Source organism: Chlamydotis macqueenii, chromosome 8 (assembly GCF_036417535.1).
Source record: "Chlamydotis macqueenii isolate bChlMac1 chromosome 8, bChlMac1.mat, whole genome shotgun sequence".
NCBI lineage: Eukaryota > Metazoa > Chordata > Aves > Otidiformes > Otididae > Chlamydotis > Chlamydotis macqueenii.
Window position 1 is genome coordinate 35,308,866 of NC_141563.1, and position 25,400 is coordinate 35,334,265.

The window sequence follows — 25,400 nt, forward strand, 5'->3', positions numbered from 1 at the left end:
AACCCAAAAACACCACCACTGCTATGAAGCTGTTGGAACAAAAGAGCACGGAGAAGGAGCAAAAATTGGCAGTAGCACAGGGGAACCCTGCTCAGCAGTAAGAGCACAATCATCCTACTACCAGCACACTGACAGGCAGCCACTAACAACCTGAACTAAGTATTGAGAACAAAAAAGACCCTCCCCACCCTACACCCTCCCTGCTGCTGCAGAAGGGTGGGCACTTGCTGCAGCTCCCGGAGCTAAAGCAGAAGGGGGTGAACCCTGAAGGAACACTGCCAGCATCTCCCGACATACAGGAATGCGTACGTTAGAAGTGAAGGTAAAAACTATTTAGGTTTCATAAGTCAAGTGCTCAGAAATCAGAAGTGATGATGTATAGTTCTTTGCTATCTTAAAAGCTCATGTATGAAATCCATTTTGCTATATTTTTTAATATATTAAAAAGTGTATTTATAAAATTTGGGTGTTTTATATATATACATGTATATATGTATATCTATGCATATTTAGATAATTATAGAGAGAGATTAAGCTTGTGTTTAATCAAACACCATCTCTTCCAAGGGCTCTCGTTCAATACAGAGAGGAAGAATACAAAAAACTAGATTTAAGTGTTCTGTACTCAGCTCCAATTCTGATGTTTCCTTGAAGGGCTGTGTAGCCATCAAAATAACCGCTGTAAACCACATCTTTTTCTTTACAGAAATAACAATGCCAAGAATGCTTTCTATGCAAGCTTTTAACTTAAACTATGATAGCATTTTTTTTGTTCTTCCCCACGAAATTAGTTTTCAGTTTGAAAAACTTGTCTAGTTGCATGTACGCCGCTAAGCTGAATTGTACATTTAAAGTCATGAGGAGATGACTGTGCTGTCTGGATTTCCTAGCTGGTGGAAATGACCACATACACAGAGAAGTCACGCTGAAGGTACCAAAGGAGGTAAAGTGTGCCTCGATTCTTCTGATGGCTACAGACAGAATTATTTTTCTTTGCAGCAATTTGTATTCAAGAGTTACAAAGGAAAAAGGATAGGGATAGTAAAAAAAATCACCACTTGGTTAAGAAGCGTTACTGTAAGACTTACCTTCCTCTGAACCTTTTTCTCAAGGGTGGAGAGCTCTGAAGTCCAATGCACAGGGAATTAAAGTGTAAACATTCACATATTTAATAGTACCATCAAAATAATCATCATCACTACATTAAAAACTTCAAAAATGCATTTGCGTATGGTCCTAATATAAATTAAATATATGAACTAAAAGTAAATAAATTTAACATTAGGTAATGCTATAAATAAAGGTAAATGCGTTTAGTGTACCTTTGAGTCATAAAAATGCCTTAAAAACCAGGTAAGTTTACAGCTTATCACCAATACTCTGGATACCACTGTCATGACTTGTTTCAAACATTGATAAGTCTACATTTGACAATTTTGATGATTTTTGGCCACTGAACACTTTGATGGAGGAAGAGGTGGGTGGGATGTCCAGGATGAAGTCCAAGTTTTATTTCACAATAAAACTTCTTTGATTCCCAGCGCTGATAACAAGGCTCTTTCTTTTCAAAACCTTACTTTTAAGTGCTTTTTTATTTTGGTTTTTAACTTGTTTAGATATCCATTTTGCGAAGGCTCATCCTGCTGAAGGAGTCTCTGAGGGAGAGAAAATACAATGATGAGCTCATATTTTCCACGATGAAATAAGAAGCCTCGTCAGATGAAAGATTCTGTACTGGATTTCCACTATTTTCTACAGCTGGCTACTAGAAAAATTAAGTCCACTGACATTAACTCATTGTCTTTCAAATGAATTGATGTGGGGTCTGTATCTGGGATTATTCAGCTGCCCGAGTTTACTGACATGAAAGCTGACAGAAACTTTAATTTGTGTGTATGGAGAGGAGTGCACAAACCACCTGCACTGCTGAAATCTTACAAAAATCTTTCAAATAGATCTCGAAGTGGAATTTGCCTGGAATACCTGTATTAAACTCCCTGCACAGGCTGAATTTCACAAGATCAGAAAATAATTCCCACGACAGAAATGCCTGTGAGGTTCCCACCTGGGTGGGGAGGGAAGGACTGGTATTCCCACCATCCCCAGGCAGTGAAAACTGACTCCAGAACGGAACAGCTAGCACATAGTAGATGATCTGGGCAGAGCTTAAAATGTATAAACCTGGGTAATGAGGGAAGGCCACCTTCCTGTAGTATACAGCAGACAGAAAAATACATCAAGTTCAGCTACAGGAACATCGTTAAGTACTGCTGTGTGAGCTGGGAATACTCATTTCCTTCTTCATCCAGTGCTAAGCCTTGCTCTTTTCATAATGTATTTTTGCCAAGTTTCTGTTTTCACAACATTTTTTTATGTTCCTCATCGCTCTTTACCTCTGAACAACACTTACAAGAGCAGAGGTTCAAACCATGGCCGCATTCTCCTAAACCAACAGCGTGGACATGAGCTGAAGCCCGCATTCACACAGATCCCCTGAAGGGTCTGTCGTTAAAGTCACCATCACCGTCCTCCTCGGTGCTAAAGAAGCACCATTCAGAAAATCCCCACCCTGCTTACTGGTGTGAGACCACGATGCCAGGGCAGACTTGCTGGGTTGCGTTAGCCTACCTTGCTGACAAGGGACACAACAGGGGTTGTCGAGCCAAAGATTGCACAGAGGGTACCTGCTGGGAAACACTTCCGCCCCTATTCTGGGAGCCAGAGCCTTGTTAGAAACTTTATGTACCCGAAATCCCCCTGCTCAGCCACAGCTGGTGCCAGCAGATTACAGTGCTATGGGCTCTGACCTGCCTCATACATTCCCAGTGGGGTATTTACGTTCAGTCTCATTGAAGACGAACAAAAAGCCCAGACTCCAGCTTGCCAGTCTTCCAGCATGGAAGACATCAACTATTTTTCCACCCTGAGTGTCCCTGTAGCTCCTCATCCCAGTTTCACTGGGAACAAACAAGTGCCAAAGTCCTGCCACACTGAGGGTGGTTTGGAGTCTAAAAAGAATGGGATGCAAGATGGAAAAAAAAAAAAAAAACAAAAACCAAAACCAAACTGCCATAGCTTAGGAATAAAGGAACTACTGCAAACACGACCTACCAGAACTGCTGGGCAGGGGATGTGCTCTGAAGTCAGGACAGAAGGGGAAAGGGATGGACTCAGCCGAAAGAGCCATAATTGAAAACAAACAGATGTCACAGGTTCACCAGGAAGACCAGACACCCCAGTCCCCAGTTTTACACCCTCCTTATCTCTGCTGAAAGAGTAAAATCAAATATCCACCTGTGGCAAGCGACCGGCAGCACTGCCTTATACAACTGTGGGATCTTTCTGTTTATCAAAGGTTGGAGCGCTTCCTTTAACCGGTGATAGTTCCTTTCAAGCTCCCGCTGATACTCCTTTTGGTCTGGACCGATGAGGCTCTTGTTCTTGCGCAGAGCATCTTCGCATCTAGAAAACAAAAGCCTGTGAAACTTGGGCACATAAAAAAAAAGACCTGCTTGCTACAGACTTCTTAATCTAATAGTAAAAAAAAAAAAAAAAAAAAAAAATCATTCTCTTCCTCTGGGATGACACACACTGTTCTTCTCTATCTTGCCTTTTGTGTAATAAAGACTTGGCTAAACCGCTTGGTGTCCACGGGGAAAGGAGAGGGTGTCAGATTTCCAATTTCCATTTCACTTCCAGAGTGACAACTCCTTTTTTATTTTAATTTACTCTCCAGTTACATTTATCCTCTCTGAAGAGAAATGAAAAGCTGATCTCCACATAGCCACTTCCAGTCCAAGAGGATTTAAAGACGGACAGATCTACTGCTCTCCTCAGGGAAGATTAATAAATAGAAGACTATGGGATGTTCATCAAGAACTCTTCTACTTGGAAAGACATAATTTTAACAAAGGGTATTGTCCTGGTTCTGGCCAGGATAGAGTTAATATTTACCTGAGCTGGGTGGAGAACTGAAGCTGGTAGCCCCTATGGCTGGGATAGTTAACTAATTAGCTAACAGCTGGGGTTAATTTACCCAAATTAGCCAAAGGGCTATTCCATCCCATCTGACATCATGCTCAGTATATAAGTGAGGAGGGTGCTGAAGGGAGGCCCTGCTAGTTGGAAGAGACTGGATGTGGAGATCTGTTGTGAGCTATTATACTGTATTTGTGTTCCATCACTCTCTTGTTTTTTTCTGTCATTACTGTTAAATTTACTTTTTGTTCAATCTCAACCTGCGTGTTTGGTTGTTTTTTTTTTTTTCTTCCTGGTTTTCTTTTGTTTGTCAAATCTCCTCCTATTCTCTCGGAGAGTGGGGGGAGTGAGAGAGAGACTGCGTAGTCTGGTCCCTGTTGGGGCTGAACTACGACAGGTATGAAAAGAACTGTATCATCAATGCCACTTATTATATATGGGAAAATTACATCGCCACTGGAACATTTTTATTTCAATTATTATTACTTTTTTTAATTCCTTGGTGCTTGCAAATGATGCTGGACTGAGACTGCAGTTTGCATTACTCGAGGAAAGCAGAGCAGCCAGCACATTTCTTGAGAGAATTCTGCCAGCATGCTTCCACTCCATTTGGAGAAATTCACTTCAGAAGGAAATTAAATCTGCTGGCCAATTCAGCAATTTCTCCTGACCCTGCCAAGCTGTGAGTTCATTCGTGCCAGTGTGGGTAGTTGTGTTTTCCGAAACAGGAACACTTTTCCCAACTGAACTGTGACCACTGATTCATTCCCGATAAAGAGCAAAGCCAAACGACTTCAGTCACTTGGTCTGACTTAAGTCATGGACCTGCAGCACCAGAGAAACAGGGAACCAGCTGGACACCTGAGGAACGCAGCTGCATATGGAAACTGGACGGATGGAGTTAGGACATGAACACTCCTCTCTCGGGACACTCCAGGGTTACTGTACATGTTCCTGTCTGGTGCGGTACTAACACCTGCATCTGGCAGGCGTTTGAAGACAATACTCCATACCTTTTCGTGAAGTCTTTGAAACAGAGCCGTAGTTTGTTATGATGTCTGAAGAGCTTTGGATCATTGGGTATTTCAGACAAGAAAACTTGTGCAACTTCTAATGGTCCCTTTAGGAGCAGAAGAGAAAAAGTAAATTTCTCGGAACTGTCAGTCATAACCAATCACTGGAGAAGCTTCTTGCACGTAGAAACATTTGTAAAATGCAACATTTCCTTAGAGAATGCATCTTTAAGAATCGCAGCTGGTAAATCTGGCAGAAATCACCAAACATCCCAAAACTTAATCACTTTTAGGTTTTTTTTTTTTGTTTCGAATAAAACTCTGCCTTTGGGAAATAGCGTGAGAAAATGCAGATTCCACCCTTGTTTTCTCTTATAAGGACTCTTGACAAAGTTTGCTTAACTCAGAACTAAGAGAAAGTTTAGACAATGTAAATGGAACCAAGGAAGCGTTTGCCAGCACTGCAAACAACCCAGAACATGAAACTCCAGCTGATTTTTTTCCAGCTTGCGTATTAGCAGAGTTTTAATGATACTCCTTCAGTTTTTCCTCAGTTTTTCTCCATTCACTAGTTTTGCTTTCCATTTTGTTCAAAAACCACAACAGCACACAATCTTGCTTCCACCCACCAGAGCTTGGCTAACCATAGGGAAAGTAATAAAACATTTATTTTTTTAAGGGAGAAGGAGAAGCAGGCAGAAACAACTGCAAATGCCAGGAAGGAACAGGTAACTGGGGGAGCAGGGCCGTCTCTTCTCAGCCACTTCCCAGATCTAACCGCATTTTCAGGACTCTTCCTAAACGGCAAAGTCACTGAGAGCAGCTGGTCTAGACCCACCAGCGACCTTAAACACATCCCACAGACCGAATGAAGAAAAAAATCCAAAGTAGTTTAGAAATAAGGCCCAACGCTGAGCATCCACTGTACTGAGTGACAGGCACTACCCCAGTGTCTCCAAGCTGGACAGCAATCCTCACCTGATTTACCGTGGTACCTACTGATCCTTGCAGCACCATCTGCAGCATCTTTGGGTCCGCAGGGTCTTGGTGGGTTGCAAAAGCTAATTCCTGTGTTTTCTTTTGCATGTCTTCTATGGCAACTTCAATGGGCGTCAAAATGATCTACGCAAGTAGCCAGAAGAGAGCACGCTTGTTATGGCTGACACTGCCAACCAGACAGACGTTCAGAAACACCAAGGTCACTTTGGTCGCTACCAAACTACACGTACAATAGTATATTGTGCATGAGTTTTGGCAACATCCACTTCCCTTAGTCTTGTACAACATTCCCCTTCAAACACAGGAAGCCTCTGACAGCGCAGAGGGACCTCACCTCCTCTTTATGAATGACGTTTATCCTGGTTTTAATGTAAGGGAAAGCGTGGGACGTCGTCAGGATCGTTTTGCGCTTGAACTGCTCATGGAGCTCTCCGTGAGCTCGGCCGTCCAGCGTGAAGGGCGTGCAGTACATGAATCGCCGCAAGTTGTAGTTTTTGTCGAAGTAAGTTATCCTGTCCTTCATCTCGTATGTGTCAAAGTACGGCTCCACGTAGGTTATCTGAATGTAGGCCTGCAGGAAGGAACCCAGGCGTGCACAGTGAGGTACAGGGCCAGAGAAGAAGAGCTGCTTTTTCGCAGTGCAATAACCCAGCTTGCTCTTTTTCCTCTTGAAGCCACCTCTGGAAGAACTAGGTCTGTTTTTTGCCTTTACTCTGAAAAATCACACTCACATTGACAGGGACTAGAGGTGCTGGTACCTGCTCTGCCGTTTCTGGCCTGATAAAATACAGCTCACTGCCCGCCCCCCCCCCATGCTCTTCACATGAAGCGTCTCCTTCCTTTCCTTGCAGATAATGCCCCGCCCTAGGCCACAGTCCTGTTTCCCAGGCATGCTTCTGTTATTTCTGCTATGCTTAAAGGACATGGCAAAAGAATGACAACATGCTGCAGCTGCAGAAAAGCCAGCCACAAGATGCTCTCTATGTGGATTTCACTGTCTGCTTGGTGAAACCCAGGGCAGGATTTGTCCCACTACATTTGCGTAAATTCAGGAGCTGTTCTACTTCTGAACCTGTACTTGTGTTCTTACCTTGTTAGGATCTAGTTTACATTTGTCCACAGGGTTTGAGTCCTTAATCACTTCAAGCACATCTTCACCAAACCGTTCTCCGTAAAATCCCTACAATCAAGAGCAAATGCATTGAAATAAAACATCAAGTGCAGCCAAGAGAGGTGGGGGCTGGAGAGACAAAGGCATATTCAGGGGAGGTGAAGCTCCGCATGCCTTCAACAGTGGCTGTGCTGGGGCTAAACATGATCTGCTGAACCTAGGAGAATTAAATCCGTTGCACTCCAGGGACAACAGGAAAAAACAAACCTGATGCCCTAGAAGGCAGGAGAGGTCGGGAGCCTTCCAACTGCATGCACGCATGCTGCATGGCTCTGAACAAGCCATCTGAGCTCGCTGTGCGTCTGTGAGCTCAACTGAATACTGGGGTCAATACGGGATCTGCCTGGAAATCAGGCGCTGCATCAGAGCACGGCTTTGCTGGGCTGGATGAATGGCCAGATTCTGAACTAGTTTCATGCGCTTAAACCTCAAACAACGCTGCTGCTTTCAGCGCAACGTGACAACAGCTGAATTGTTGCGAGCAACAACGTGACATCAGATCTATTCTAGCAAATGAAACAGGGCCAGGTCTGCCCTGCGGCCCTGCAAACAAGTAGCATGGCACAGCCCAGAGCCACGCTGCTAAACGCTCTTCCTCTCCCACTGGGGACGGCCTCATCTGCGCACAGTGCTTACTGGGAACAGTCTCTGACCCATGACATCCCGCGGACTGCGCTAGGACATTGTCCAGACACAGGTTAGTTGGCACAAAACAAGGCCAAACTAACTGTTACACAGTACAGGAGACCACTGGGTGCTACCTGGAGCTGCAGCGCCCAAGGCCTGGTTAGATAAATCAGAGTTGTCTTTGCTCACGGCTGAAAGAAACTTCAGACCTGTGACATCCCACCTCAGGGGCTCTGAAATTCAGGCACCTTAGAGGGCCCAGTCTCTAAGAGTAGAGGAACATGATGTGAAGGCAACAAAATGACAGCAAAATGCAATACTTTCTGAAAGCCAGATCCTGAAAGGCATCTCAGACTTTTTTGAAGTCCAGGTCATCCCATTTACACCAGGCGGTTGAAGAGAAATGCAAACACAGTACGATACACCACAAATTCTGGAATCATTATCGCAGGTCTGCAGCTCTTGCTGCAAGACCAGGGAAAACCTGTGGGACTCCTCTCCCTGCATTCCTCCCACCGCTGCAGAGGTGGCACCGGCAAGAGGACAGGGGACCTCAGGTCCAGCTCTGCGTCACTGCACGGGGCTCTGCAAACTGCTTCTCTAAGCTCGGCCTTGCCTTAGGCTCCAAGAGGCAGAGCGCCGGGTTTGCCCAACGATTTTCATTTCCGCCACTTCCTGTAATTTGGCAGCACAGCTCTTAAATAACCGACGCAAAACAGTTAAACTGCAACTCACAGGCAGAACCTGAGGTCAGCCACAACCATCTCACCTCGAGCCTATGGGAAATTTCAGCTAACTTTGTTATCGCGGGTTCCTTGTAAACAAACTCTTGCTCATCCAGGTCTCCAAATTTAGTTCCATAAAACCCAACCCGGAAGTAGGTGCCAAACATCCTCTTTCCGTCCTAGGTGTGGAGAAACAAGAGGTTATTTCAGTGTGGAGACATGCATACCCCCAAGCGTGGCTGCAGGCAGGCTCCTGAATTTATGCAAAATAAGAAAGAAATTAAAAAACAAGAAAAAACATAGAAAGAAAGAAGGGAAAGAAAAACACACCTGGAACTCAGCATGAATGCATTTAGCAGCAAACACCGCAATGAAATTATAAACTGACATGGAATCATATGGATCAGTTACGACCACTAGCCCAAGCCTGCAATGACTTCTCCCACCCCAGGAGGAGCCTGGAGGTGTCAGATGTCTCTGAGAAACAGTCAGAGACAAGTCCCTTTCTCTGAGTAATGATTTCAGGCTCTCCAAATTCCACGCAGACACCCCTTAGCCTGGTCCGTAGCCTGCAGGCACAGGCACGGGGAAGTCCGGTTGTTGCCAGCCTGCAGCAGGCAGGGAGGATACTGCACACGGACACCCCCAAAAATCACCCACCCCGCGATCCACTCCCAAGTAATTGCAGGATTGGGCCGAGGTCAATGTCCAGTTCACTCACACACACGCGCAGGTGCTTTTTAAACAGCATGTCGACTGGAAGGTGTTACGTTCTCTTCTAGTAACTAACGGCTAGTACAGCGGGCCAAAGTCACTCCTGGTGAAAGCAGATGCAACCCACTGCCTCGTGTACCTGCTTCCATTTGAGCCAGTGGTGAATTTGGCCCAGAAATGCAACAAAAGTAGAGAAACAAGAAAGATTTTTTTCTGGAAAAGTAACGAGGAAAATCTGATTAAGAGAGAGAAAGAAGAAAAACACTTTAAAAATAAATCACACCTTTGATTTTGTTAAAAAAAACTCACGCTGCATGCACAAACCAGAAATGCCTTTCAGCGAGAAACTCTAAAATGTTCACCTTTACTCTCGTGAGAAACTGTGATGTAGGACATAACGCTCAATGTTTCTGAATCTGGGCTAGTGTTTGTTTTCAAACAGCACTTACAGAAGTCCTGGCTGCAGTGTACAATTTTTTTTTAGTATTTTACTATGGCAAAACTGATCTCTTGTGGTGATGGTGAACATGATCTATGGAAGGCAAAGAGGATAAATAAGCCAAACTAAAATTAAAAAAACTCTTGGGGAAACTCCAGCGACTAGAAAAAGCACAGTCACAACAAGCCACCGTCTTCTCCCGGCCTGGAGGAAGCTCTGGGGCGTCGTGCTGGCGCGGTCCAGGCACGGCTCGGCTCCTCTCGCCCAAGGCACAGCCAGGAGGACACGGCGTTGCTTTTTGGGGATGAGGGCCGCTGCCAGCCCTAAGCACCTTTAGGATGCCAAAGCTCACTGACGCCCAGCTCTGAAGTGGAAGTGAAGCCTGAAGCGACCAGAGCCAGCAGCAGCCTTGCTTAATACAGGCAGGTCACATCTTGGCTTTACTACGGGACATCGACAGATACAAATTCATCGGCTCTGCTCTGGCAAGAGCACAGACACGTGCTCCAGTTTAAGAAAGGAGCCGCACCAAGGGTTGCTTGTATGCTTAATGCGGCATGGGCAGCTGCCCGTCCCTCTGAGCACCCCTCCTCCGGAGAGGGGCTTTCATCCAGCTCCACCTGCCAGCATAGACGAGAGGGTTTCATCACACCGCAGCCATCCCCAGAAGCACTTCCCAGGGTGCAATCCCTGGATGCAAAGCTATTACTGTTTTATTGGAAGTACCACCTGGCAACCCCTGGGAGCTGTTCCCCTGGACTCCCTGTTTTTCTCCAGTGCTTGTCCCTCTGGACCCAGACAGGAATGAGCAGCCTACCGATTGACTCATCGCTACCTTTTTGAAGCCACAGTTTTGGACAACATAACCCATCCCAAAATCCCTCAATGTCCAGCACTTCCAACTTCCTGTGCTATTTTTTCCAATTCAATCTCAATGTTATAGGCAGAAGACTGTGATTCCAGGGCTCGTTTCTCAAAGCGCTTCCCAAGTCTGCCCAAGGGGAACTGCCATACGAAACGTCTCCTCAAACCTTACACAGGGCCTGGGCATTGCTCCACGTGGAAGTTGGTGGGATCCTGCCCCAATCCATGGGGCAGAGGGCAAGCCCCAGCGATGGAGGAGACCCTGCTACTCTTCTAACTCACGTGTTTTTTCCTACCTACCTGGCGAGTGACTTTCAGGCTATGAAATGTTTGCAGAATCTAGCTGCTGAAACTCAGTTGTCGTGAGGATTCCAGGGAGAAAAACTGGCAGTGAGGAGCACTGGGTAGTGCCCCTAACGCCACAGGAGCATCTCGCCCACAAAGCCAAGAAAGGTACGTGGCTCATTTGCTGCCCCGTGCCTGGCAGCAAGGGGCTGGAAACACACTGCTCCAGGAGAGGAAACATCTACGGGCTGTTCCTTACCTCACACAGACATTCAGCAGCTGCCAGCCCCCTGAGATGAGGGGAGCTCAGTTTCTTGCCTGGCATTAAGAATAGGGGATGGCTCTGTACTAGAATCTTTTAATCGAAATTTAGCCAACACCAAAGTCTATCTAATCACAATACCATAAACAGAACAAATAAATTAAAAATACTCCATGGTCTTGTTTCTGAAAAGAGCTAAAAATGCAGGTATGAGGGAGGAAATATTAAAAGCATTTTATCTCCTATTATTTTATGAAAAATAATAGGTCTTTGGGAGGAGAAGAGAATGAAGGTGAACACTGAATAGCCATCACAGAACCGGCAGAGCAGATAACAGCCACCATGATTTATGAAGGTTCATGATTTGTTATTATGCATGGTAAATACCTTTCAAAATTGCTGGGAATAAAGTTTTAGAGTTATCTCTTGCACGCACACAAAAAGCTTTGCCAACAAGATTTGCAAAATCAGCCGCAAGAGTGATCACCTGCTTTATTCACCAAGACCAACACAGCAGCAGCTGCCTGAAGGCACTCAGCCTCAAGTGAGTAGGAGTAAGAGTAACTCCTTCCTACACACTGTGCAGAACGCAAAGTTCAAGCTGCATCTTTACCAAACTGAGCATTGTCATTTTCTTGCTCAATTTGAACCCAAGGTCCTTTGCAGTGTTGCCAACTACTACAAGCCTTCCAATATTGATTTTTTTTTAAAGTACCAACTCCCGAACCCCTGCTATTTCATGGCGATCTGACTTTGCATACTTTAAAAAGCATTTTTTAAATTTTCACGGCATTGCATGAAAAGATTTTTGCCAACTGGGAAGTAAACAAAACTAATTAATTCCACGAACACACACAGAAGCAGAAAAACCCACCACCTGGTATGTTTAAGCAGGTCTCAGAAACACATTGGTGCCAGACTCAGGCCACTTCAGTGCTTGTAGTTGGCAATACTGCTTTCCTTGCGACGCGAGGGGGGGTCCTGCTGTTGGCATAGCTCTTTGGTAAAATGAAACTGGGGTTTCCACAGTGTAAAACAAAAAACAAAAAGGGAGGGAGGGGAAGAGAAAGGGGAAAAAAAAATTCCACAAGGAGGAACTTACCACAACAGACAATAGTAAGAGTGGGGAGGAGGGTCAGCAACCAGGGCGATAGAGGAGAAAACAGAAAGTATTTAATTAGGGAAATTCCAAAAAACAAACAAGCAGCAAATCGGCAGCAAATAAAACTTCAAAATAAAAAAGCATGAGCATCAATTATTTAAAATAAGGAAAAAGGGCAAAACATGCAACAAATCTGAGAGCTACAAAGCACAAAGATCAGAAGAAGTGTGGTAATGAAGGAGCACGATGACAGACGAGAACAGAAACCATGGGTGTCTTTTACCATGCAATAAAACGTGACTGAGTGATGTTAGAATCATAACCAATGACAGGATTTTCTTCAGGGGTCGATTTAGGGGTAGACTAATCAAAATAGATGCTCACAGGCCTTCACGTTTGCTGGCTATTGAACACAGATCATTGACGCTCCTACGACACGTACTCTGGGTTGCTGTGCTGCCTCATCTGCTCGGACTTTTCACAGGAACAAGCAAATGATTTACAGGGCCAGCCCTGAGTGTCAGGGGTTACTCTTAAGCTACTGAATTTCATTTCTTGCTAGGACAGAATTAAAACTGACGTTCAGACACCATCAGCCCAAATTATTTGCGTAACAGAATGCAGAGGAACTTCGGTCTTGGCCCCAGGTCAGTAAGCGTGGGTTTAGATGCTCTCCTGTGACGGAAACCTGGAGTGGGGTGGCCCATATCAAGTTGCCTGATTCACAGAAAAGCGGAGGTTAACTGGACACCTTAAGACTAAGCAAATAATGTAACATCATATTCACAAAACATTTAAAATATCTTCTGAGACTTCTCGATGCTCATGTACCCACCGTGTTGACGGGACTAGGGCCTGAGTTACCAAACTCACTCTGCTGTCTGCAATTGCAGATGAAGCCACCTGCTTCGTCTATTTTTAATCCAAACGTGTGGTTCTCATGGTGTATGTTGTAGAAAAGTGAGCAAGCAGCCTCTACAGAAATTAATACAATGGAGCTATTGTCCTGACAGATAAACAGCTACATAACAAATTGATTGTTCTTAAATGACCAGAACAGAGGAGCCTGTTCTCCGAGACATGGTCTGCACATGCAGTAAACCCGTTTGGTGTTTCAGCACCTCTGAGCATTGTTGCTTAAATCGACCCCTGTGGGTGGGGTGAAAATGTGGTATGAAGAGATGATATTCTGTGTCAATGCTGATGAAAAGAAATATAAACAAATTATAAAAACAAACTAGTGATGATACAGTGGCTCATTCACCAAAGAACCTCATTAGTGGAACACATCAGCATCCATGCACTACCTACAGCTTCTTATGAAGAATTTCCTACAACCACAATCGGTTTATTGGTATTTCTTTGGTTAATGAATTGTTTTAACAGCAGACAGCAACAGAAATACCCACAACTAGCACATGTGGGCAAGCGTTGGCGTGAGTCATCTGAAAATCTATTAGTGTTCTTTACTAACTAAAATGGAGTTACCTACCTCCCAGCCAGTACTCTGTGTAATAAAAAGTAAAAAGTGCATGTCACAGAAACAAAAAAAAAAGTTTCAAAGGCCAAAACATGACCATCAATATAAGGTATCATAAACCTGAAACAGTTTCAGTAAGTCATCATGCATCCAAAACGGCCTTCTCTGGCCCAGAAGTACACTCAGTGATTGTCCTCTACCGGTTCATTTAACCTCAGGAATCTGGCAATGCCAGAACATGGAGAAAACCACCAGACTCTCAGGTAGATCCTATGACATCGAAGCACTGATCAACATCTCCTGAGCAGCTCATGGGTAACTACCCCAACAGACAAACGGCGTACCCAGCAGCCCACGGCCAGAAAGCTGGTTGAGGTGGGGGCCTCAGAGTAGCACTGGCAAGTACCGGAGGAGGGGCTGCTGGGTGCTTGCCTGCCCTGACGGAAAGGCACGCACCCAAGGGGCCTCTCCTGGAAGATAACGTGCTTCTTGACAGTTGCCTAGTGCTCTCGTCTCTTGCTTAGCTGAGGTCGGTTGAGCTTTGCGAGGGTTGATAACTTCTGATGTCTCTCATCAAATGCTCAGCACCTCAGCCGGTAGGTTTTGCCCCATCTAAGTTCAGAAAGGTTCCTTCAATAACTTACCCACCATATGAACAGACAAATAAAACCCCAACATTTCCGAACATTACCTACCAGGCTAACAGCAAGATACAGTGTTTTTTTTCCCCGGAAATATTGCATGCAAAACACAGTTTAAAATAACATCTGAAAAGATAAACTGACAGATCACTGGAATTTTTAACTCTCAGGTATTTCTGAAGTTACAACGAAACTTGGCATGTGATGTTCTCACATGTTTCCCATGTTAAATGTCCAGAGGTAAAAAAATATCCTGTTAGCGATCCTTGCATTTGCTTTGGACCACCATTTGACCATTCTCATGTAATGTGATTTAAATTATTCTTCTTTAACAGGTAGCTTTTATTTACACTGAGCATTTGAAGTTTCTTCACAATTCACACTGCAGCTGAAAATTCAAATCATTACCTGGTGAACAATCTTGCTGAATGCTTCTTGGAGTTTACCATGAATAGTAGATAGCTTCTTGGCATCTCTGTTAGCTTCATGAATAGGAATAAGGACTTTGTAAACCTCATTAACTGCTTCATACATGCCAGCCTACAAAAATAAGGTCCATGAGATTGCTCCATCAGTTCAACAGCAAGAACTGTACATACTACCAGCATTTAAATTGTAAAATTGCAAAATGAAAAGGTGGCACTGTGATGTAATCAGCACCTTTTCTTAAAATATACACATACATGAACGAAATAAAAACCCAGTTACCCTTGGAATCAAGAGCCAACTGCATTACACATTGCTACTAGTAAATGAGATTATTAACAGACTCAAACCTGGGATAATTTGGATGGATATAGGCACAAGAGGCATAACAAGCTACGAATGAAATATGGAATTAAATATGGAAGCTTAAGTGCAGAGTACAGCTCATTCTGTTTAGTCCATCTTCAACCCAGGTGACTTCTACATCCAACTTTTGGCGCTCCATGAGATGGGCTTTGTGAAGTTTCCTTAGGATGTCTCTAAAGGAGGGGGGTCCAGCCCATTGCAGGCAGAGACACTGCATCACACGGCTCAGCCAGCCCACAGCAGAGGTTCTAGGTCTTTGATTTGGAGTTACTGCTGCCTGCACTTAAACCCACTGAATGATGTTTCTGTTGTGTTGTGGGAAATCATTCACTTGCTTTCCTTGACTTCTGATGGATACACTACTACCAGCTCATGAACACTGCTCACATAAAGCTCTCGGCCCACTCTTTTTGAGGAGGAGGAAAAAGCATTACGGCCTTTCTTTAGTTGTGAACTCCCAAATACGCAGTGCTGAAGTGAGAGACACTGGAAATACACAAAGGCCTCTTGGTGCCAGATTCCGTTCTTTGCACGGTTTACTCCAGAGGGCAACTGAGCTGGCTTGAACAACTAAAACTCCCATTGCTCCATGCAAAGTAAGTGGTTACAACAGAGTTATACATACAGAAAACATTTTCCTTCATATTGTCCAGCAGTATAAGACTGCTGAAGAAGACAGGTAAAGAAATTAAAGTTTTCTACCATGGAGAAAGATGCTGCAGCCTGTTCCAGCAATCCCACCAGACCAGCTTCTGTAAAATACTTTCCAGAACAGATACCTTCTTCATCTGGTGATACAACATCATCAGAAACTGCTGACTCTTCCAAAACATTAGAAGATATGTTCTGAGGAGATACAACGTAGATGAAACATTTTTACTCAATTTAAACAACATTCAACACCTTCAATACTTTGAAAGCCAGCTGATTCTCAACCAAATCCTAAGATTTTTAAAGATACAGCTTTCACCTGCATTTTATTTCATTTCCTTCCGAATCAGCACAGAACTTCAGCACATGCTTAGGCTAAGCAGACTGGACCACCTCCACCTTCAAAGCTAACTATGTGCTTGTTTGCTCTGCTCAGTATTGCGCTGCTTAACATCACCTGTCACCAAGAACTATATTCACTCAGCACTATGACTGTAAAGACTTAAGGGAACCAAGAGAGTCTTCAAGCACATTAAGGATTTTCAGAAGTTGCTGTAATGCATTCTCCCCAAAACAAACAGAGTAAGTGCAGTATGAGTACGCAGTCGCAGTAATATCTGGCACAGGGAGATACTCAGTACCTCAGCAGCAGATGACAAAACACAAAAACACATTACGGAGGATAATTCCTACCTGAAAAGTAACACACCCTACGGGGAGGTATTTCCGGTCTTCCAGCATGCTTAGATACTCAGCCACCAAGGCTGCAGAGTGGACCAGGCACTGAGCTGATTCGGCATGATTGCTCCTCTCCGAGTGCTTTCCAGCCATGTTCTGCAGCCAGGTCAGGCGCAGGTCAGGGGAATTCTGATAGCCCTTCGCAATCCTGATTGAAAAGAAAACCTTTGTGACTACAATGTAGTTACTTCTGCTTAAACAATAACTACCCTTAGCGCTAGGCGATCTAGAAATACATTGGACAAAAAGCTATACAGATGGAAAGTTACCCTAAATTACTTCTGAGCCAGTCAGTGGCGGGCAAGCAACTGCAGCTACGCCCTGATGGCAGGATGCTTTTATGCGTGACTGTTAAAGCTCTTGAACAAAGCTTGTATCTCACTTGGAGAATGGTAGGAAGCCAAATGTGTGGGACAATCAGAGCAGACCTGCCTGGTTGCTTATGACAAAATATCTGCTGCCTCCTAAGAAGCCTTCAGCACCATTTGTGGAGACAACACCAGGCGATTTAGTAGCTGGGAACCTCACATGGAGCTGGAATATTTTTTTGCATATGGAGAGCATCATATGTACCACCACCAAAAAGCCTTTTGTGCAAGCAGGTCCTGGAAGATCCTTAAGTTGTCCCTGATGCAAGCAGGGAGAGTTGTTTTACTCAGGCGGAGGATGAGATTGTGAGAGGCTGTGGGGGAATGGAAACTGCTTTTATCCAAGATAAGCTACGTTAATGGCAAACAAAACCTAACACCACCACACTCAAATTCAACAGACAGGTACATATTGGTCCATGAGCACTAAAATCTGGAACTGCCCAAAACCCAGACTCCACAAAGGCTCAAATGTGCAACATCTGAGTCCAAAACCAAACAGCAAGTAGCTGTGTTGGTTTCAGGTGAGATGTGAATCATGGTAAGCACCGTAAACCAGGTTTAAGTTTAGAGTAAAGTAATTGCTAATAAAAAACAAGCAATCAAAGTTCGCAGCAATACAATACCTCACATGCTAAATAGAGGAAGTGCAGTAGGTACTAAGCTTTGTTCAAACACCATGTGGAGCACTGACATCTACCGTCCCTGCAGTGCAATGGTTATAAACTCTACCTGTACATCAGGTCAATCAGCATTTCTGGATCTTCCTGGTGCTCCTTCATTTTAACTGTGTCAGAGAGGATCATGTGGAGGTTGAACACTAAATCCTGGACCTGTAAAAAAGTACACTGCTGTAATGAACTGGCAATGGGATTGGAGCTACATACCGCTATGTTCAGATCACAGTCACTCTGAACCTTTGTATGTCTGCACTCTGTTGCCAGAATTAATCAAGCACCTGAGTTTTATGTACTTAGGTGATAAAAAAAAAAAAAAAGGAGTACCTCCTTCAGGGAACACATGCAAATTCCAGCTATAGATGGAGATTTAAGAACAGCCTGTTAATGAACTGCACATTACATCTCTTGTGGCATTTCTTCTACCTGATCAGGAAAAGTTGTCTCCCTAAGTTCCAGATCTTCTTCAGCATATGTCAAAATAGTCTTCAGCGAACGTCGCAGAAATTCCTCATTGAAGTTCTGGGATGTCCCCACCAGGGATGAGAGAGACATGGTCACCTGCATTTTCACTCTGGCAAAATTCTGCAACAGAGAAATTGTTACGGTATTTCAACAACCTGGAGACACTGCAACAGCCTGCCGCAACACCAGTGCTCTGGTCATTGCACCCTCCTCCTGACAGACACTCGATACAAAAAAAGAAAACACAAGTTTTGTGAAAAGGGCTGTCACAGAACAGTGATTACAATAAACCTCTGGTGCTGCTGACTTCATAATTTGATGAAAGAATTATTTGGTTCCAGGTGAAGGTTATCCTGCAAAAGTTTTAGTTTTCTCTCCTCCTCCGTGCTCTCCTTTCAAGCATCCTGAAGAGGATGATGCTCAACTCCCTTTTGTGAATACAGCCTTCATTCTAGACACTTGCTTTTGGTTAGCCTGAAGACTGGAGGCACCGTTCATTCTCTACTAACCCACTAACAGTCCCTGGGCCCAGTACCAGTGGGTCTCTCCAGGTCTGCGGCTCACTGTGGGGGACTGTAACCAAAGCAGTGTAAATAAAGATATTTGGGGTAGCACCTTGTGATACACAGCTACGTGTATGCCTGCAAAATACCAACTGGAAGAGCTAAAGCTAGGAATTTTCTTGAACAATTTAAAGTGCACATGGGTGAGTCAAGCTAAGACGTAATTAGAGGTAAGAGCTGAATGAAACAAAATCCCAGCATTGTTCACTCACTTGCACTAACACAGCCATTTCAGAATGGAAATACCCACTAGCTGTGCCACAGAAAGGGCTGTGTGGTTGTTTCCACTCTCAGCTAGAGGTGTGTGAAGGCAAGGCAGACAGGAATTCTTTCAAACAGCCCCTCAAGTGGAAACTGTCCAATGTGAAGAGTATGCAAACCTTCCAAACAGACAAGTTTGGAAACTCTTGCAGTGGATGTTCCAGGCAGGGCTCTGCAACTCTCTATAAACACACACAAGAGGCAGCTTGCCTGCAAAAAGATTCTAGGCATGCAGCTCTGACATTGGAGACTGGACGCTCCTGCTATGCACTGACCAGCAGTGTGAGGTACTGCAAGATCAGGAGCCAGGCAAGGTGATGTCACTGCTGCATGCTTCCCTTCCCTTTGGTTGTTGTGGTGGTTTTGATGCTAAGCCCTTTGACAGCCTTTCTCCCACCAGAATGCACAGTGCTCCATCCAGCAGTCCCCACCATTTACATGTAATAACCCAGTGAAGCGCAACTGGATACTCACGTTCCCAATCTCAAAGTTTTGCCTCATCAGAAGGTAAAGAGAGGCACTCGCATGCGACCGTATCGTGCTGATACTGCTGCTACAGTGTCTCAGGAGCCTCAGGCACAGATCTGCACACTGCTCAGTCTCTTCTTCAAACAGCAGCTCAGGGAACTGCAACACCAGCACATGAGAAAATTAGTGCTTGCACAGAGAGGAACAAGCTCTTGGACAAAATGGCCAGGGCAATGCCCAGCAATGAGCATACACTGGCACCAGAGGAAGTTCATGGAGCTGGTGATGCTAATTTGAATCACTTCACTTTTACAGTAAAGCAAAAACAGACTCATCAGCAGCACTGGAAGGCAACTCATTTTACCCACCCCCACAACTTGCTCCTACATCTGCACCCTTAAACTGATTTACATCAGTTCTAAACACTCAGGCTTAAAACTTTGAGCTTTTCCCAGTACACCTACAAAAACTGGGAAATTGTTTAAATATGGGCCCAGTAAAACAAACCCATTTTAAGTGAGATTCATACAGCTTAAATTCCACCTGTGCTTTGTGTTCCCTACTGACTAGGTACCTCTGCCCGCTTACTGCCAACCTGCAAGAACCCACACTGCACTTGGGCTACGTGAACTGTACCTTTGTGTGCAGCCGTCAAACCCAAAGTGCGTAAATACAGGTACTGATCATGAAAACCAGTCAGGATTTATCAATCCCCAGACCACACTTCCTGAAAATCAATACTGCGCAAAATAATAAATGCTTGGTGAAGTGAACCCAACGCAAAGGAAGAAAATAGTCCCATCCTCCATCAGTGCTGCTCAGGATATATTATAGCATCTGCAGAGAATTCACCTTTGAAACCAAAGCCCTCTGTGTGGCGAAGCAGTGTTGGAGATAAAGTGCACTTTGGTTGCAGGCCATGCTGTGCAGAAGCACTTTCAGCACCCCACCGAGGATACTCTCTTTGGACTCCGTCACTGAAACAGTCTGCAGTCAAAAGTAAACCAAGACAGAAAATTAACCTCCCACGTGTGTTTGTGTAAGTGTGTGTGAGAGGGAGAGAGAATAACTCTGCTGAAAAGCCCCTCAGCACGGAGCAATTACCCACTTAGCTGGGCCTGCAAAACACTCACGTTCCTGAATCAACCCCCAGGTAATGAAAACCTGACCCGGGCACTAAGGACGGTGGAATGATTACACTTTCCACCCAACAAGGCTTTGGGACTTTGTTCTACTAGAAGGAAAGTCTGTAGCTGGCCTCTGGGTGGAGTATTCAGCTGCAAGGTGCAACCCTTAGGATTCCTGGGTCTCTCTGCAGCTCCAAGGCGGATCTGGTAAGCCTGCTACTGCCTGCTTCCAGCCTGTGCCCAGGTTTCATTCGTACAGAAAGCAGGGGATAAAACTGCCGTGTGTCCTCGCTCACCTGTGGGGAGTGAGGAAATGGCTGGGCTGTGCACACAGACCAAGGAGTCTCGAAGCTTTCCTGCACCATGCAAAGTAAAAGGGTGCAAAGAGAAAGGAGGCTGGCCTGGAACCTCATGACTTGAGGCAGATTTGGGAAGAACTAGAGGAATCGGCTAGAATTGGCAGGACTTGGAAATTTTTACAGTTCATTACTGAGTTTTTGAACAACCACTTCTACTACAAAAAGGGAACAACTTTCAAAAACACTGTAGGAAGCTACTGCAATGTAAAACCAGACTGTTACAGGCTGAGGATTAGGAGAGGCATTATCACCCTTCCCGCTGCAGGAGAGTCGAACAGTTCTGACAGCATTCAGGCATTTAAGATCAGCAGGAAGGTTTTGTTTAACGAACTGCTGCCTGGCCAGGTGATCATAATGCTATTACATCTCTATTTTCTTACCATCCTTACCTGTACAACTATCTCTAGTGTATCCAAAATAATCAGATTCGCTTCCGTTGCAAGATTTCCATCGATAAGCGCCTCATGTTCTATCTCTGCCCTTGATCTAATCAGATAAAAGAAAGCAATGCAATTACTTTTTGTTTAAGAAGTAGACCTACCTATTTTCCAGTCAAAAATACTTTCACATCAGCAGAAAACCCCCAGTCACAATGCATATATTTGTTACTGGACAACACTACAAGGATATTTCAATGCATCCATTAAGAGGACAGGAAGAAAGACTCGGGTTTTTTACACATACAAACTTACACAGGACCTACGTTCATCATGCTCAGCAGAGATCACACTACTTTCTGACGCTTCCTTACTCTCCCAGGGACACAGCAACAGTTTAGAATCAAGGTCCAACTCAAAACTGGTTTAGTAGCATCGTTAGGCATGCAACAGCAAAACCAGGAACAGAACAAATGGTTTTATGTCACAGGCTATGGACACAAGGTGGTGCTACACGAGCTCGTATGTCTGCACTGTTGATCCCAGCAGCCGGACGGGTTGTAGCACTGCGTGCATACTGTTGAGGGTGCAATTCTGTCCGTTTAAGCTACATTATATTACAGTTCTTGAAAAGTATCTTTCTCTCCAAGAAAAATTACACCATTTTGCTGTTATATGCCAGGCACTCACTTTCCTAGAAAGGCTTACAAAAGTTCATGCACTCACTCATTCCAGTGGCCCCAGGAATTCAGCGGTAACCACCCAACTTCAGTGGCACGAGCTGGATTTGGGCAAAGATCCAGCAGTATATTTAAAGAGCCCAACTACAGCCTGTCCTACCACAGGTGTTACCTCTGACAGACTCATGCTTGTCACAGCAGGAGTCTGACCCACGGGAACTGACAAAATCCAAGCAAAACACACACCAAAGGGGACAGCAGCTGACCCGGCTCTGGGACCTGTACTGCAGCAACCCTCCCCTGCCACACTCTGCTTCCTCTGGGAGCTGGGTCATACACTCATTAATCTACTTTTCCGGCTCCAGAATATGAAGACTTGGGGCCTGGCCCTATATAAAATGATATAATCTGCATAAAATAATACCACCTGCAATGAGCTGTGCACAGTTCTCAGTGTGAAAAGTCTTGCTTACTAGGTTTCCGAGGGCCAGACCCTACCTAGGCATGCACAACACACTTGCAGTGCCACAGGAGAGGAGTGCGATGGACCCAGGTCACAGTAAGCAAGTATGGGTTAAAAAGTAGGTTTGTAGAATTATCTAAGATTATTCTGCGGGGTGAAATATCATCCTTTGACCATCAAAGTATTCCACAGCGGTTTAACATGTACGTGAGGTCCTCCTGGGAAGAGGAGAGAGGGCTCAGACGCATGCTGGCAGTGAACTGACGAGTTCTTCAGACCAAATTTTAATCTGGTGTAACTTTGCCCACAGCTCTGGAGTTTTGCCAAGGTGAAATTTATACCTACATCACTTCATTAGCAGGTTGAAACACACTGGTCATTTGCCTTTCCCAATGCCTCAACAGGACTGGGATCTTGGACAAAAAGCCACTATTTGACGTAACAAGAGATCACATTCGTGCATTGGACAAAGCAATTGGAAGCTGTGAAGATGTACTTTCAACTTCAGGAAGCGTCAATGTCTTCAAGGGTAAAATTTGGCCTGCCCTACACCAGGGCTCTGAGGACCCCAATCTCCAGTTTCTTCAGAGCTTCACTTGGGCTGAGATTGCTTTCCTAGGATTAGGAACAATTCTTTTGCTGAGAGGATGGAGACTGCAGGTTGCAATTTGAGGAAACAGAAAACGTGCACAGCGAAGCTCAAACACAACTCCTGAGCCCTCCAGATTAAACCACACCAAGAGAGGGAATTTTAAAGGAAATGGGTGTAATAAGCAGAAAGAGCTCATTCCAATCAGTTGCACACACACACTGAAAACTTCTGCCAAGCATCACAAACAATGCTGTGATGATTGAGTCTGCAGATGTACAAAATGGCAATTTATAAGAACTGCACACCAATGCTACAGTACCTGGCTGGTTTGTGGCTTCTAAAAGCACAGCACATGTGGAAAAACAATCAAAGTGATGGATTAGGACAGGAAAGGAAAGCGAGCTTTGACAACTCCAGAATGCTCTTATGGAACAAAGGAAATATGACATGAGAGATATATATACTATCTGTGAATACTATTAATGGATCTGCTCTCTAAATTACAGCTTACCGCAGGGTTTTAAGAATGTAATGGATTATATCAGTCTCTTTAAATCTCATTTTAAAGCAAAGGACAGCAGAAAAGCAAAGAGTTAGAGAGGGCAGTGTTGGACTACAAGCTATTTGCACACTGCCAGCCCTGTTCCAGCTGAGGGCTCAAACCTGCTCACTCAAGAGCTAAGAGGGCTGCTGCCATTGACCTGCTACGAGGGGAGAGACCCTGCATTATCACAGGAACTGGCACATTGTTAATGTAGAAGGATAAGGCAGAGTTACTTGTCAAGCTTTTCTGTGTTTTGACGCCAGTGAGTCATATCCTTTCTCCATCTCAAATTCTCTTGACTTCCAAACGCGCTCCCAGAAGGACTTCTCTCTGCAGGATAATATTAAAACAGCAGTCACCTAATGCTCATTTTTTTGCACGAGTAGCAAGCTTAGATTTGTTCACAAGTGAGAGGTGACAGTAAAATATAGCTTCCTAGTGCCCAAAGCCGTGGCACGTACCCAGGATGTTTACCTCATTCTGTCACTGCTGAGTGGCATGAGAGGCAACTTCACCTGCAGCAGTTTTCATCCAAGAGAGCAATGAGCAACACAGACCACTGTGTGCTGCCACACACCAGCTCATGGCAGAGCTAACGGAGAGAGGCAGCTGTGACACTCGAATCAGGGAGGGAGCTACCAGGGCTGCTAAGAGAAACACCTTCCCTGGGCTACATAAGGACCCTGTGTGTGGCACTCCTCAGCAGACAATATTACTGTCCTCAACTGGCACATAGTAATGTTCTCAGCATGGTGCCGAGACACCTTACAGTCTTTCGTGTCTTTATTCTCATTGCTGGGAATTTCAAGTAATAAAAGCAATCAGGACAGATTAAGAAAAAAAAAAAATACAAAGGTCCCCATCTCTCTGAAATGATCAACTAGCTAGGCCTCTAAAATAATTATTCAACTTAGCTCACATGTGCCAGGATACCTGTGGCAGAGTAGGAGACCAAAACCAGTTCTGATTCTTGTCCTAACCCCTTGGCCATCCTTCCTCCCAGACAACATAAACCACAAAAATCATCACAAGGTGCTTGTTACCCAAACTACTGGCTACTTCAAGCTCATTAAATTAGCAGAAATATCCAGGCATTTTCAGAGCTATCCAAGCAAGATCGGGCAGCTTGTTTTTTGACTCTGATCCTAGCACAGGACATACTAGAAGGTGGCTCTGAAAGATGTTACACTGGAAGAAGTTCAGGCAAGAACATCCCAAAAATGAGAGAGGATCACACATACACAAAAGCAACCAAATAACAAATAAACTGCCTGCAGATGGAACTTAGGAAAAGTGTAGAGATTTTGCAGACCCAGTGAAGCATTCCGCAAACTGCAAACAGCTTTTCCTAGGGGCCTCTTTGTCTGAAGATCTTGACACAGATGGGTGCAAGTAATTGTTGGGGATGGAAATAGCCATTTTTGGAAAAAAAGGACAACACAGAAGACTTCTTCACTTACCTAGCTGTCCTCTGCTTCTTCGGACCATTTCCTGCCTTGCCCCTATGCTTCCCAAAATAGCTTCTTCAAGTTTGGCTCTCATGTCTTTCGACTTCTTGAATGTCAGACTGTTCATTCTTTCAAATACTTTCTTGCCCTGCAAGTTTCAAATGAGACCATGAGGGAAGATTCTTTCAATCTGGGATATTTTCTAAGCATTAACAGCTCAAAATATCCTTCCTGTCTAAAGATACACAGCAAGAAAGGAATACAGGTTTACTTGCTAGGTGGATAATCTACCGAGACGCCAGCACCACTACAGAACGCTCTCTTCTTGTTGCTAGTAAGCAAAATGGCCAAGAGCTACCCTCTTTCCCTGCAGCAGCTCTCAGATGAGTGGCAATCACCACAAACTGCGTAAGAAGTGAAACATGGCACACACACTTACATGGCTGAAACTTAAACAAGGCTAAAGGTTGCACAGAAAGTGCTTAGCCCTGAATACAGGAAATACTTTGGAGAGAGCAGGAAATGCC

At 44.5% G+C, this 25,400-nt stretch overlaps 1 protein-coding gene across 4 annotated transcripts in view; it reads right to left on the reverse strand.

Moving 5' to 3' along the window:
* Positions 1–1,145: 1,145 nt before the first annotated feature.
* Positions 1,146–25,400, reverse strand: part of DOCK7 (dedicator of cytokinesis 7) — a 100,127-nt gene continuing 75,872 nt past the window's right edge. For 2 of the 4 annotated variants that reach the window (XM_086753097.1, XM_086753099.1), the window contains 18 exons: positions 24,886–25,021; positions 23,659–23,755; positions 21,159–21,255; positions 20,136–20,270; positions 19,290–19,442; positions 17,953–18,111; positions 17,582–17,682; positions 16,437–16,629; positions 15,795–15,938; positions 14,709–14,840; positions 13,672–13,686; positions 8,558–8,683; positions 7,081–7,170; positions 6,325–6,561; positions 5,970–6,113; positions 4,992–5,098; positions 3,295–3,462; positions 1,146–1,655 (listed from right to left, as the gene is read on the reverse strand). In XM_086753097.1, the coding sequence (XP_086609223.1) occupies positions 1,613–1,655; positions 3,295–3,462; positions 4,992–5,098; positions 5,970–6,113; positions 6,325–6,561; positions 7,081–7,170; positions 8,558–8,683; positions 13,672–13,686; positions 14,709–14,840; positions 15,795–15,938; positions 16,437–16,629; positions 17,582–17,682; positions 17,953–18,111; positions 19,290–19,442; positions 20,136–20,270; positions 21,159–21,255; positions 23,659–23,755; positions 24,886–25,021 (2,277 nt within the window). In that variant the 3' untranslated portion in view covers positions 1,146–1,612. Of the gene's footprint in view, positions 1,656–3,294; positions 3,463–4,991; positions 5,099–5,969; positions 6,114–6,324; positions 6,562–7,080; positions 7,171–8,557; positions 8,693–13,671; positions 13,687–14,708; positions 14,841–15,794; positions 15,939–16,436; positions 16,630–17,581; positions 17,683–17,952; positions 18,112–19,289; positions 19,443–20,135; positions 20,271–21,158; positions 21,256–23,658; positions 23,756–24,885; positions 25,022–25,400 lie in introns of all 4 variants that reach the window. The other 2 variants (XM_086753098.1, XM_086753100.1) reach the window with 1 other exon arrangement.